Source organism: Sus scrofa, chromosome 1 (assembly GCF_000003025.6).
Source record: "Sus scrofa isolate TJ Tabasco breed Duroc chromosome 1, Sscrofa11.1, whole genome shotgun sequence".
Lineage (NCBI taxonomy): Eukaryota > Metazoa > Chordata > Mammalia > Artiodactyla > Suidae > Sus > Sus scrofa.
Window position 1 is genome coordinate 46,567,059 of NC_010443.5, and position 14,541 is coordinate 46,581,599.

The 14,541-nt window shown below is 35.1% G+C and overlaps 1 protein-coding gene across 1 annotated transcript in view; it reads right to left on the minus strand.

The window, feature by feature from the left end:
* The window catches only part of EYS (eyes shut homolog (Drosophila)), a 1,343,277-nt gene that overhangs the window by 1,260,613 nt on the left and 68,123 nt on the right, over positions 1–14,541 (minus strand). Inside the window, 1 exon segment of the mRNA XM_021084496.1 lies at positions 13,543–13,670. Coding sequence (XP_020940155.1) covers positions 13,543–13,670 — 128 coding nt within the window.

Sequence of the window (14,541 nt, forward strand, 5' to 3'; positions counted from 1 at the left end):
TGTTGTTGAGCCTCCAGGACCTGTGAGTACTATCATGCCCGGTTTTTTTCTAAGTTTCGGTGATGGTTGTTGCTAAGGTGACTTTCACTGTCATAGTAAGAACCACAAGGGCCAGTTCAGCCACAACTTTGGCTCTGGTTGGGGAAATGTCTGTGGTACCACAGGTGTTATAGGCCCTGGTGAGGTCCTCAGGTTTCCTAGTCCATAGCATCATTATCTAAAGATTGAGACAGGTAAGAAATAAACCTGGATTCCAGTCTAGTGTAGTTTATTAGCTGCAATTAGCTAAAGAAAACACTTTGGTGTTCAGGCATTCTTTGTTCTCACTCTCATTAGTTCATGAGAAATATTCCTATCTATTAAATCACATTTGGCAAACTTCTATGAATGGGGTTACCAAATCAAAGGACAATGTGTCTTTCCAAAGCAAACATTAGAGAAATAAAACCAAAAACCATACTTTTTTTTTTTTTGCCACCCCTGTGACATGTGGAAGTTCTCAAGCCAGACATTGAACCCTCACCACAGTAGTAACAATGCCAGACCCTTAACCCAAAATCATACTTCTTAAGGCTAAGTTGTCACAATATGACTTAGTAAGAAAAGTAATAGTACTATATATTCATTATTTTAAATTTATTCTAAGAACAATGGATGATTTTATGAAAGAAAGAATCAAAGGCCACCTTAACACAATCCAAACAAAATAGCATAGGTAAAACACTTAACTAATTCACCTTTCCTGCTTTTTGAGACACAACTTTGCATCCTCACCTTATAGAATTGAGTCATTCCTTCATTTATATCTGGAATAAATGTGTTTTTGCAGCACCTGCAATGCGCCAGCCGCTAGGTTAATTACTTTTACAAATTTTATTATTTCTCATTCGATTTCATAAATCCTGTGAGATATTTGTTATTATCATAATTATACAAATAATTTATCTGAGAAACGTACTCAAGTTACTGCTTTGGTCATATCACTTTGTTTAGAGTTGTTATTAAAATTAAGCATGGTTGAATTTTAAAGGTATTGTACTCTGCTACTTTGTTGATGAAACATGTTAAAATTATTCTTACCTTACTTTTCTTATTATGAGAGCCTAAACAGAGATCCAGAAATCATCCCAAATGCCACTTTGTTATGAAAGATATTATTGCCACCCTTTCTGACTAGGGATATGGATGGCAGAAAGAAGGAAGCAGTAGACTATCCTAAAATTGTGATGAGTTGTGGCTACCATGTCTTCATTTCCATTTGAGTAGAAATGAATTAAATTGGTCAAAGCTACATAAACTGTACTTACTTGTATTTTTATTATTTTGGAGTATAGTTTTCAAAGAAAAGGGTCAGGGCTATGAATTAAATAAAGAAGTAATATTCAGTCATTAAGGAGATCAGATCAATAGACTGCTGGATGAAGATTAGGCAACAGAAACTTTGACAAAGTTTTCTAAACAAAGCATGGCTTATTGACCATGAAAAATTGGTCCAAAGCATTAGCACTTTTACTACAAACTGAGAAGGAAACCCCAGAATAGCATCTGGGACATCTGGGCCAAAGAGGTTTAATCCAAGTGCAGAAGATATGTCCCAACATATGTCCCCACTCCCACCCATGGCTTGAAATCTAAGAGAAATTCTTGAATCTCATTCACAAGGAATATGACACCCTCTCAAATCAGCCTGAAGTCAGGGAAAGAGAAGGCTTAAATAGTAGTCTTTCCAGTGAGGAATTTAAACCAGCAAAAAATAAAAACAAATAAAAAACAAAAGCAAACTCTAGAACACCATGAACGCTTTGAGAAATTCTGTTACTAAAGTAAAAATTATTTTACTTTATAACAATAAAATAAATATTTATGAGTTAAACACTCCTGGAGAAAGATAAATTTCAAATAGCATTGATATTTGTCCCCATGACTTAAACAGAAATGATTTTAGTAAGATACGATGCAGAAGATAATATGATGAAAAAAATTTATAAAAAAGGAAGATGATTTAGTGGCTAAGAAAAAATCAGATAGAGCCAAATAAATTAAGGAAGAAATGTTCTGAAATAAAAGTAGATTAAATAACATATATTCAATACAAACAATAAAGTCAGATTATCACTTACTACCCCACAAAACATCAAAAATTAGTTCACAATTAATATTTGAGAATATATAGCATTAAGTAGGAGGGAAGAGAAGACAGACAACCCTTAAAATGTGTCAGAATAATGTAAAAGAAGGATGACAGCAGAGATACAATTTATAAGAACTAGTCTGTATAAATATCAGAGTCTAATAACTTCCATAGGTAAATGTTGGCAATTTAAAAAATTACATTATTTTTATTTTATTTGCTTTTCTACTCTTTCTTATTGCAAACTTAATGAAATATAAACTGTGTTAGACTAACACCTTGCTTTTGACTTTACAATAGATGTAAATACCATGCAGAGTAACTTTTTCCAAAAAGTTATATTTTCTAGGACATGTACATGTACATAAAAGTGTTAAGAAAAAAAAGAAAAACAGTGGAAAATTATACTGACTACATTTCACATAAAGGGAAAAGTACTACAATTAATAAGGCCAGAGTAAAATATTTAAAAGATCATGAGTAATTTGATAGGGATTGCATTGAATCTGTAGATCGCTTTGGGTAGTATAGCCATTTTTACAATATTAATTTTTCCAACCCAGGAGCATGGATTAGCTTTCCATTTCCTTATATCTTCTTTAATTTCCTTGATTAATGTTTTATAGTTCTTAGCATATAAGTGCTTTACCTCCTTGGTCTGGTGTTTTCCCAGGTATTTATTTTTTGGGGTGAAATTTTCAATGGTATTGTATTTTTGTATTCCTTTTCTAATATGTCATTGTTGGTATACAGAAATGTGACTGATTTCTTAATGTTAATCTTATATCCTGCTATTTTGCTGAATTTTTTGATCAGTTCAAGTAGTTTTTGGGTTGAGTCCTTAGGGTTTTCTATCTATAGTATCATGTCGTCTGCATACAGTGACAGTTTTACCTCTTCTCTTCCTATTTGGATGCCTTTTATTTCTTTTGTTTGTCTAATTCCTGTGGCTAGGACTTCCAGGACTATGTTGAATAACAGTGGTGAGGGTGGACATCCTTGTCTTGTTTCAGATTTTAGTGGGAAGGCTTTCAGCTTTTCTCCATTGAGTATTAAATTTGCTGTGGGGTTGTCAAAATGGCTTTTGATTATGTTAAGATATGTTCCTTCTATACCCACTTTGGTTAAGAGTTTTTATCATGAATGGATGTTGGACGTTGTCAAATGCTTTCTCTGCATCTATTGAGATGATCACGTGGTTTTTGACTTTCTTTTGTTAATGTGGTGTATGACTTTGATTGATTTGCATATGTAGAGCCATCCTTGTACTCCTGGGATGAATCCCACCTGGTCGTAGTGTATGATCTTTTTGATATGTTGTTGGATTTGGATGGCTAAAATTTTGTTGAGAGTTTTTGTGTCTATATTCATCAATGATATTGGCCTATAGTTTTCTTTTTTGGTGTTATCTTTGTCTGGTTTCGGAATTAGGGTGATGCTGGTGTCATAGACTGTCTGAGAGTGTTCCTTCTTTTTCAACCTTTTGAAAAAGTTTAACGAGGATCAGTATAATTTCCTCTTTGTATGTTTGGTAGAATTCACCCGTGAAGCCATCTGGTCCTGGACTTTTATTTGTAAGGATTGTTTCTATGACATATTCAATTTCATTTCTAGTGATTGTCTGTTCAGTTGATCTATCTCTTCTTGATTCAGCTTCGGCAGGCTGTTAAGTCTGAAAGTTGTCCATTTCTTCCAGGATGTCAAATTTGTTGGCATATAGTTGTTCATAGTATTCTCTCATGGTTTTTTGTATTTCTGTAGTATCTATTGTGACTTCTCATTTTTCATTTCTGATTTTGTTTGTTTTTTTTCTCTCCTCTTCTGGTGATTCTAGCCAGAGTTTTGTCAATTTTGTTTACCTTTTCAAAGAACCAGCTCTCAGTTTGATTGATTCCTTCTACAATTTTTTTAATTTCTATTTTATTGATTTCCTCTTCGATCTTTATGATTTCTTTCCTTCTGCTGACTTTAGGATTTGTTTGTTCTTCTTTTTCTAATTCATTTAGGTGCTGGGTTAAGTTGTTAATTTGAGATTTTTCTTCTTTTTTTGAGGAAGGCCTGTATTGTTATGAATTTCCCTCTGAGCACTGCTTTTGCAGCATCACATAGATTTTGAGTGGATGTGTCTTCATTATCATTTGTCTCAAGGTATTTTTGAATTTCCTTCTTGATTTCCTCATTGACACATTGGTTTTTCAGTATCATGTTGTTCAGTATCCATGTCATAAGTTTTTTTCTCATTTCTTTTCCTGTGGTTGATTTCTAGTTTTGTGCCATTATAGTCAGAGAAGGTACTTGAAATAGTTTCTATATTCTTAAATTTGTTGAGGTTAGCTTTGTGCCCCAGGATGTGATCAACTCTTGAGAATGTTCCCTGTGCACTTGAGAAGAATATATATTCTGATATTTTCTTGGATGTAATGTCCTGAAAATGTCGATTAAGTCTAACTTACCTATGTGTCTTTTAGGATCTCGGTTGCCTTATTGATTTTATATCTAGAGGATCTGTCCATTGATGTCAGTGGGATGTTAAAGTCTCCTACTAGTCTATTAGTATTTGCTGTAGGTATCTGGGTGCTCCTATATTAGGGGCATATATATTGATGATTGTAATGTCCTCTTCTTGAATGGATCCTTTAAATATTAAATAGTGTCCTTCTCGGTCTTTCTTTATGTCTTTTGTTTTAAAGTCTATTTTGTCTGATATGAATATTACAACTCCTGCTAATTAATACTATAAGAATGGCTGTACTACCCAAAGTGATCTACAGATTCAATGAGATCCCTATTAAATACCCATGACATTATTCACACAACTAGAAAAAACTATCCAAAAATTTATATGGAACCAAAAAAGACCCACAATTGACAAAGCAATTCTGAAGAACAAAAACTAAGCAGGAGGCATAACTCTCCCAGACTTCAGGCAATGTTACAAAGCCACAGTCATCAAGACAGTGTGGTACTGGTACCAAAACAGACAGACCAATGAAACAGAATAGAGAATGCAGAAATAAACCCAGACACCTATGGTCAATTAATCTTTGACAAAGGAGGCAAGAACATAAAATGGGAAAAAGAAAGTCTATTCAGCAAGAATTACTGGGAAACCTGGACAGCTGCATGCAAATCAATGAAACTAGAACACACCCTCACACCATGCACAAAAATAAACTCCAAATGGCTGAAAGACTTAAATATAAGACAAGACACCATCAAACTCCTGGAAGAAAACATGGGCAAAACATTCTCTGACATCAACCTTACGAATGTTTTCTCAGGTCAGTCTCCCAAAGCAGCAGAAATAAGAGCAAAAATAAACCAATGGGACCTCATCAAACTGACAAGTTTTGCACAGCAAAGGAAACCCAAAAGAAACCAAAAAGACAACTTACAGAATGGGAGAAAATCATTCAAATGATGCAACTGACAAGGGCCTAATCTCTAAAACATACAAGCAACTTATACAACTCAACAGCAAAAAAAACCAACAATCCAATGCAAAAATGAGTGAAAGACCTGAATAGACAATTGTCCAAGGAAGACATACAGATGGCCAAGAAGCACATGAAAAAATGCTCAACATCCCTGATTATTAGAGAAATGCAAGTCAAAACTACCATGAGATACCACCTCACCCCAGTCAGAATGGCCATCATTAATAAATCCACAAATAACAAATGCTGGAGGGGGTGTGGAGAAAAGGGAGCCCTCCTGCACTGTTGGTGGGAATGTAAGCTGGTACAACCACTATGGAGATCAGTATGGAGGTATCTTAGAAACGTATACATAGAACTATCATATGACCCAGCAATCCTACTCTTGGCCATAAATCCAGACAAAACTTTCCTTAAAAAAGACACATGCTCTCGTATGTTCATTGCAGCACTATTCACAATAGCCAAGACATGGAAACAGCCCAAATGTCCATCAATAGATGATTGGATTAGGAAGATGTGGTGTATATATACACAATGGAATACTACTCAGATATACAAAAGAACTAAATAATGCCATTTGCAGCAGCATTGATGGAACTAGAGATTCTCATACTGAGTGAAGTAAGTCAGAGAGAGAAAAACAAATCATATGATATCACTTCTATCTGGAGTCTAATATATGGCACAAAGGAAACTTTCCACAGAAAAGAAAATCATGGACTTGGAGGATAGACTTGTGGTTGCCAAGGGGGAGGGGGAGGGAGTGGGGTAGATTGGGAGCTTGGGGTTAATAGATGCAGACTGTTGCCTTTGGAATGGATTAGCAATGAGATCCTGCTGTGTGGCACTGGCAACTATGTCTAGTCACTTATGATGGAGCATGATAATGTGCGAAAATATAATGTGTACATGTATGTGTAACTGGGTCACCATGCTGTACTGTATATAGATTATTACAAACTATTTAGATTTTCTTGTGCCATACAGTAGCTTCTCACCTATCATCTATTTTACATAGTAGTGTGTATATGTTATTACCACACTCCAAATTCCTGCTTCTCCTGAAGAGTTTCACCTATGGTAGCAATGAGATTGCTTTTGAAATCTATGAGTTTGTTTCTTTTTCTTAAATAAGTTATTTGGTATTATTTTTAGCCTTAATTTTTTCTAATTAGAAGAATAGTAGATTTAAAATATTGTGTTAATTTCAGGTGTACAGCAAGCTGATTCAGATTCTTTTCAGATTCTTTTATAAGTTATTATAAGGTATTGAATATTGTTCTCTATATGAAAAGTAGATCCTGTTGTTTAGCTATATTTTTTGTTTTGTTTTTATCTTTTTGCCTTTTCTAGGGCTGCTCCCCAGGGCATATGGATGTTCCCAGGCTAGGGGTCTAATCGGAGCTGTAGCCACCCGCCTGTGCCACAGCCACAGCAACACGGGATCCAAGCCGCGTCTGCAACCTACACCACAGCTCACGGCATTGCTGGATCCTTAACCCACTGAGCAAGGCCAGGGACCGAATCCGCAACCTCATGGTTCCTAGTCAGATTCGTTAACCACTGCGTCACAACGGGAGCTCCTGTTTACCTATTTTATATATAGTGTGTGTATCTGTTAACCCCAAACTCCTAATTAATTTTTCCTTTCCCGCTTTCACATTTGGTAGCTCCTACACTGTTGGTGGAAATGTAAACTGGTGCAACCACAATGTAGAGCAGTATAGAGATTCATTTAAAAAAATTAAAAATAGAACTCTTATATAATCCAGCAACCCTACTCCTGGCCACATATCTGGAAAAGAAAAAAATATACTCTATTTGGAAAAAAAAAAACAAAAAAAAAAACAATGTTTATTGCAGCACTACTTACAATAGCCAAGACATGGAAGCAACCTAAATATCATTGACAGGTGAATGGATAAAAATGATATGGTATATTATTCAGGCATTAAAAAAATGAAATAAGGCCATTTGCAGCAACATGGATGGATCTAAAGATTATCGTACTAAGTGAAGTAAATCAGACAGTAAAAAACAAATATCATATGATATCAATGATACATGGTATCAAAATGATACAAATAACATGTACAAAATAAAAATAGACTCATAGACTTTTTTTTTTAACTATAATCTCTTAGGTGGTGACTTGTCTCTGTCCCTCCCACTCACATCAGGGTCTGAAGGTTAGGAGATATCCTCCTTTTCACCATTCGGCTTTCAGATCAGTGTCTCATCCTCTTCTTTAAACATTCCAGTCATTTGAAGATGGTGCTGCCTATATCTCTTTCTGTGGAATCCACAGCAAACCCTCCTGGCATTCCTTCTCATTCTAGTTCTTCAGTCTGCCCCCTGTCTCATCATAGTTTTCTCTGATATAACCCCAGTCTTCCTTAGTTATTTCAATATCTGCCCAGTTATCTTCTCGAAAGAATAGAACTTGTTAACTCAAAGCTCTCAGGCTTCATGCTAATTTTCCCACCTATTTCCACTGCAGTATTCTGAATATTAACATACCATCATACCTAATTATATTCCCTCCATAATCTTAATCTTAATTTCAAGTATTTCAGGTTCCACTGACAGCTTCTTTCTCCTTTTAAGTTTACTCCTTCTAGTGCTTTGAAGACAGTTCTCCAACCTCATAATCCAATTCCTTTTATCCCTTCATATATATACTCACTTCCTTACTAACCTGAATTAGGTTGCACTGTCCATTTCTATATTCACTTCTTGTATACACCACTAATCATTTGCCCCTATCCCTTCATTATTGTAGCCTGGTCAAGATCTGTCTTTTTTATTTTATTTTATTTTATTTTATTTTATTTTATTTTATTTTATTTTATTTTATTTCTAAATATTCAAGTCTTTATTTATTTATTTGTCTTTTTTTTTTTTTGCTTTTTCTAGGGCCGCTCCCGTGGCACATGGAGTTTCCCAGGCTAGGGGTCTAATCAGAGATGCAGCTGCCCTCTACGCCAATGCCATAACAAAACGGTATCTGAGCCGCGTCTGCAACCTACACCACAGCTCATGGCAACGCTGGATCCTTAACCCACTGAGCAAGGCCAGGGATTGAACCCGCAATCTCATGGTTCCTAGTTGAATTTGTTAACCACTGAGCCACAATAGGAACTCCCAAGATCTGTCTTTAGTTTAAGCCAATACCCAAGGTATTTCAGGTGAGCATATGAGTGACTACGCATGGTTTGAGGATAATAATTTTACTGTATACTAAACTCACTTTAAATTCATATTCACTGATTTCAAGGAGGTCTTTATTGCTGCTTATTGATAATACTGTATTTCCCTCACTCTTATCTATTTTACAGCTTTTCATATCATCTTAATTCTTATTTTGCTTAACAAATAGAACAATCGGAAGATAATTTCCAAATGATTCAACATATTCAAAACACCTAAATCCATAAAAATATCCTGCTTTTCCTCCTATTAAAATGGATATAATGTCCTTTATCCCATCTAACTCCATTTCTTGTGTACTATATCCCACCTTATTGCTCCTATGTTTTGAAAATGACCTATTTTAAACTTCCTGTAACTACTAATCCATTGCTCTATATTTCTACTACCTTTTACAGGAAAAGACCATTTTTTTTCCTTCCATTCACTTGTGAACTTGGTCTAATTAATGCTTTCCCGACTATTCTATCAAACTGCTATTTTCATGGAAATGTCATTTCCAATTGCTAGTTGCAAAAATCACCTCTCATTTTCCTCTTAATATATCTAGCCACATTTTGAGATAGTCAAGAATTGTCTTGATATTCTTAAAACACTTCATAGTTTCTGTGAAGATTTTCTGACCTCAACTCACTCACTCCTACTTTTCAGTCTTACATCCCTATCCTTTAATTCCTCAAAATATATGAGTGCCCAAGATCTCAATGTGCAAACGTCTCACGTCCCTATCTAGGCTCACTCCAGGTAATGTCATTCAGTTTCCTGGTTTTAAACACTATGTCTATGTTGCTGGCTTTCAAATGTGTATATTCAGCCTGGATGTCTCCTTTAGAATGGAAACCAACACACCTGAATGGCTGCCTACCTCACTATGGCTACTTGGCTGTATTAAGTATCCCAGCTAACATGTTCAAACTGACTTCTTGATTTCCATCCTTCAACCATGCTTCTCTTTCTACATATTTTCTGATTTTAGGAAATTATATTCCAACATTTCATGAGCAAAAACCCTTGGCTTCTTTTTAGCTCCTGACTCACATCCAGGCCTTCAGCAAAACATTAAACCTTCTTTAGAAATATATTCCTGGAGTTCCCGTCATGGCGCAGTGGTTAACGAATCCGACTAGGAACCATGAGGTTGCGGGTTCGGTCCCTGCCCTTGCTCATTGGGTTGATGATCCGGCGTTGCCGTGAGCTGTGGTGTAGGTTGCAGACGCGGCTCGGATCCTGCGTTGCTGTGGCTCTGGCGTAGGCCGGTGGCTACAGCTCTGATTAGACCCCTAGCCTGGGAACCTCCATATGCCGCAGAAGCGGCCCAAAGAAATAGCAAAAAAAAAAAAAAAAAAAAAAAAGAAATATATTCCTGACCAGAACCTACTGTATAGCACAGGAAAATCTACTCAGTTTGTAATAGCCTATATGGAAAAAGAATGGATATATTTATGTGTATGACCAACTCACTTTGCTGTACACCTGAAACTAATACAATATTGTAATTCAAATATGCTCTAATAAAAATAAATAAAAAAGAAAAAAGGAAATATGTTCCAAATCTGGTCTTTATTTACTAGCATCACATATCTTCATGGTGGCAATGTCACTCACCACCATTTCTAGGTGATATTACATAGTGGCTTCCTAACTGGGGTCCTGGTTTCTTCTTTTTCTATTGCTGTAAAAGAGTATTTTTTTTTTTTTTTTTTACATTAAGAGAAATTCTTCAGGTATTCTTATTTTTTCATTATCTGCATAACTGTAGTTCATAAATTCCACCTTATTTTCAAATTATTAGCACTTTCAACCAAAACATTCCGCAATAGCTTCAGAGCCTCATCGAAATTGTGATCCATTAGTCCAATGACTCCAAGATATCAATTATCCCTTTTCCTTTTCCACCAGATTCCACTTATGCCCCACCTAATCCTATTTTATTGGTATAGGTAAAAAGTAACTCCTTTCTAATACTGTGTTGTTTGTGGTCACTACATGCCAAATAAATTCTTAATGATTTGTACTTTACTCTCTTTCTCAAGGTGGCAGTTTCGTTTCCTCTCTCATTTAATCACAGGGATTTAGACCCAGTCTATATGTTCATGTAAATAAACATATATCATCATCACCTTTCTCTCTTGTCTCTTCATTTTATTCCTTCACCGACTCCACATATTTTCTCCCCAGATTCAGGATAGAAAAGGGTTGAGGTGTGTGGATATATTTTGGGGAAATGTGCAGGAGGATTTTCTACATGGAAGCTGTTTGAGCTCAGCTCAGCATCTCTGGAGATTTCGGTAGAAATACACATTGCAGTCCCCACCTAAGACCTACTGAATTGGAAACTCTAGGGGGAGAGGGCAACCAGTTGTGTTTTAAACAGGCCTTCGGGGGATTCTAATGCAACTAAATTCTGGTACAGTTCCTATGAGAATCACTGTTCCCAAAACACATACCTTCTAAGATAATAATGCACAGATAAATTTTTAGCTAAAGGCATTTAAGTCAAAAGGCTTTTATTTTTCTTGTTATTTTCAGTGATTCTCTTAATCTCCTTTGAGAAAAGAAAAATAGTCTTTAAAGACTACATTTTTGTCATTGCTTCAACTTCATGCTTTATTTATTTATCTTGCTGATATCATTACTACTTCATCCAAGTCAGAGTCAGCAAATTTTTAAATTATCAGTTGGTGATTTTGGGGGCTGTGAGAATCTGGGGGCTGAAAATCCTGTTTTGTCTTCCAAATTTTTCACCACATTTTTATTGATTTCTGAGGCTTTGGTTTTCACTCATCATTCAAATGAGAATGTGTTATTTCTAGTCTGTTGAAGCATTTTTTTTCTCTCCTGTCACTTTCTTTATATTTCACCCTCTACTCTTCAGTAAACTAATTTAAGCAAAGGAGACAATGATATTTTTAATTAAGTAGGTTCAAGACTTGAAAATTCTTAAAGTACGTGGGTAATCTCAAAATTAGAACATATTTAATGGCTCATATTAATTTCATGAGTAAGTTTGTTTCAGAGTTGTTACAACTACTTATTTGACATAGTTCACCCATGGTAGGAAAACCTAACCTGAATTTCTATAACACTTATCTCATATAAAAACGTGATTTACGAATGATTCAAGATCAAAATCCATCATTTAAACAGTCTGCTAATTAATAATGTAATAATAAATTGAGGGAAGACAGCAATGCCTCTAATTATCTAGTTTTTCCTTTGACAATAAAATTAAGAAAAAAAACCCTATGGTTAATGTTAAAACAAAACCTTCTAGATAGCCAGACTAATGGTAATAATCAGAGCCAATAAAAGCACCATACGTGATAAAAAATAAAATAAATACACATAAATGCATATTTACCTCTGTTTATATACTACTATCCATATTTTCAAAAGTTGACTACTTTTCTAAAGTAGATTCATAATTAACACTATCAGATAATAACTAGAAATTATAAATTAAAAGTCAATATTTTTATAAGGATAATAGTTGGATTTTTTGGTAAGTTAATATAAGATTGAATGCATACACAAATTTGACTGGATATGTTGGATCTTCTAAGATCTTGATATAATGATGTATTTTCTCTTCAATCTTTTTTGAAAATGTCAACTTTTAATCTTGGATTTAGATTCCTTTGAAATTGATAAAAATGCTATCAACTATATCTGTACTATACATGACTCTGTGATGTGCATGAAAGTTTTTTTTCAGTGTGTTTTAAGTCTCACCTATACCAAAGCTTTTAATTTTCTGCTTTTATGAATATTCTAAATTTTTTGAGGTTGTTTATGCCCTTCAGTAATGCCCAACAGAACTTACTTTAAGCAGCCAGATAAAAGTTGAGCAAGTGTGAAGAGTACAAATTGTACTTATCAATGGTGTGAAAACATATCTATAAAACTATTTACAATGGTCTAAAATTTTAGGCCCAGATAACTAGGTCACTTCTGTCATTTATAAATGGGTAATATTTAGCAAGTTTTTACTTAAGTAAAGAAAGCACTGTTTCCCAAAAGTTTGCCTAAAGATCTTAAAGGAAAACTATCAGCTGAGGTCTGTGAACCAGAGAGATAGTTAATTTATACTTTCAAATATAATATAATAATAATGTATTTGTACATTAGAAGTGACACTGTGGTACTTACATTATCTCTTCTTTCTAGACCTTCAAATATTATTGTTATCCTAAAAATCTCCATTATAAGGCAAACCATATACTTTATAACTGTATGACCAAATTATGATTGAGAATTTCTCAAGTACTTATTTTTTTTTTTATTTTCCCACTGTACAGCATTTATTTAAAACCAATACCACAACAATTAATCATCCCATAAAAAACACATTCAGATTTTATTTTTGCTTTTTAGGGCCGCACCTGAGGCACATGCACATGGAACCACATGCACAAGGCTAGGGGTCGAATTGGAGCTACAACTGCCAGCCTATGCCACAGCCACAGTAATGCAAAATCTGGGACACATCTGCAAACTACACCATAGCTCATGGCAATGCTGGATCCTTAACCCACTGAGAGAGGCCAGGGATCGAACCTGCAACCTCATTGTTCCTAGTCGGATTCATTTCCACTGCGCCACAATTCGAACTCTCACATTCAGATATTTCTACTTTAACTGGACATAAAATATTATAAGCCATTTCAAATTTTAAGCTTAAAACAACATTGTTTTATTTTTGTTCACAGGCTTTAAAATTCATATATTATTGTTTAAAAATAGAAAACTAGTTAATTATACCTGCAGTGATAATTTTCCTCATACTTCATATCTGTGGCCTTAGTCTTGCAAGGAAATGCCTCATGTGGTGTTTGAAGATGCTTACAAAGCTTGTCTGTAAATATAGGTAAACACATGCACATGATATCCTAGAAAAGATTAAAGAGAATTTGTTACAAAAATTGTATGTATCTCAAGATTCTCACATGGGGAAAATGGAAATATTTTTGTAAGTGTGTAGTACAAGTTCTCAGTGCGACAGTGAAGAAACCTCTGTTTTCCAAAATGTCCCAGTGTCATTTCCCATGTCACACACTCTTCCTACTGCCTTATTTCAGCACTCCACTAGTTGAGAGTTGGGACGCCTCGAATGCAAGCAAGCTTTTGACTCTGGAGAAAGGATGCTGTGTGACTTTCAAGGTTATGTTTATAAGGCCATGCAGTATCTAAGTATCTGGGGATGCTTGGGACACAGCCAACAGGCTGTGAGGAAGCCCATGCCCCATAGAGAAGTTGTCTTTAGGGTTCTGGCTGAGAGTTCCTGCTGAGGATATGGTTGAGAGCTAGCATCAGACACTGGACAAGTATGTAAGATAATCATTTGTGGGAACTATTAAATTATTTCCTAGTCTTGCTTATTTAAGTATTAAATTAGGGATTTCCCATCATGGCTCAGCAGAAATGAATCTGACTAGTATCCATGAGGACATGGGTTCAATCCCTGGCCTCACTCAGTGGGTCGAGGATCCAGTGTTGTTGTGAGGTGTGGTGTAGGCCAGCGGCTACAGCTCTGATTCAACCCCTAACCTGGGAACCTCTATATGTCATGGGTGTGACCTTAAAAAGACTCCAAAACATACATATATATATATATATATATATATATATGTATATATAATTAAAAAGTTAATTATATAAACAATCAAACATAAAGGAAGTATTTTTTAAGTACAAGTGGAAAGTTTGCAAAATAGCATTGTTCATAAGGGAAAAGTCTATCAGAATAACAAAAAATGAAAT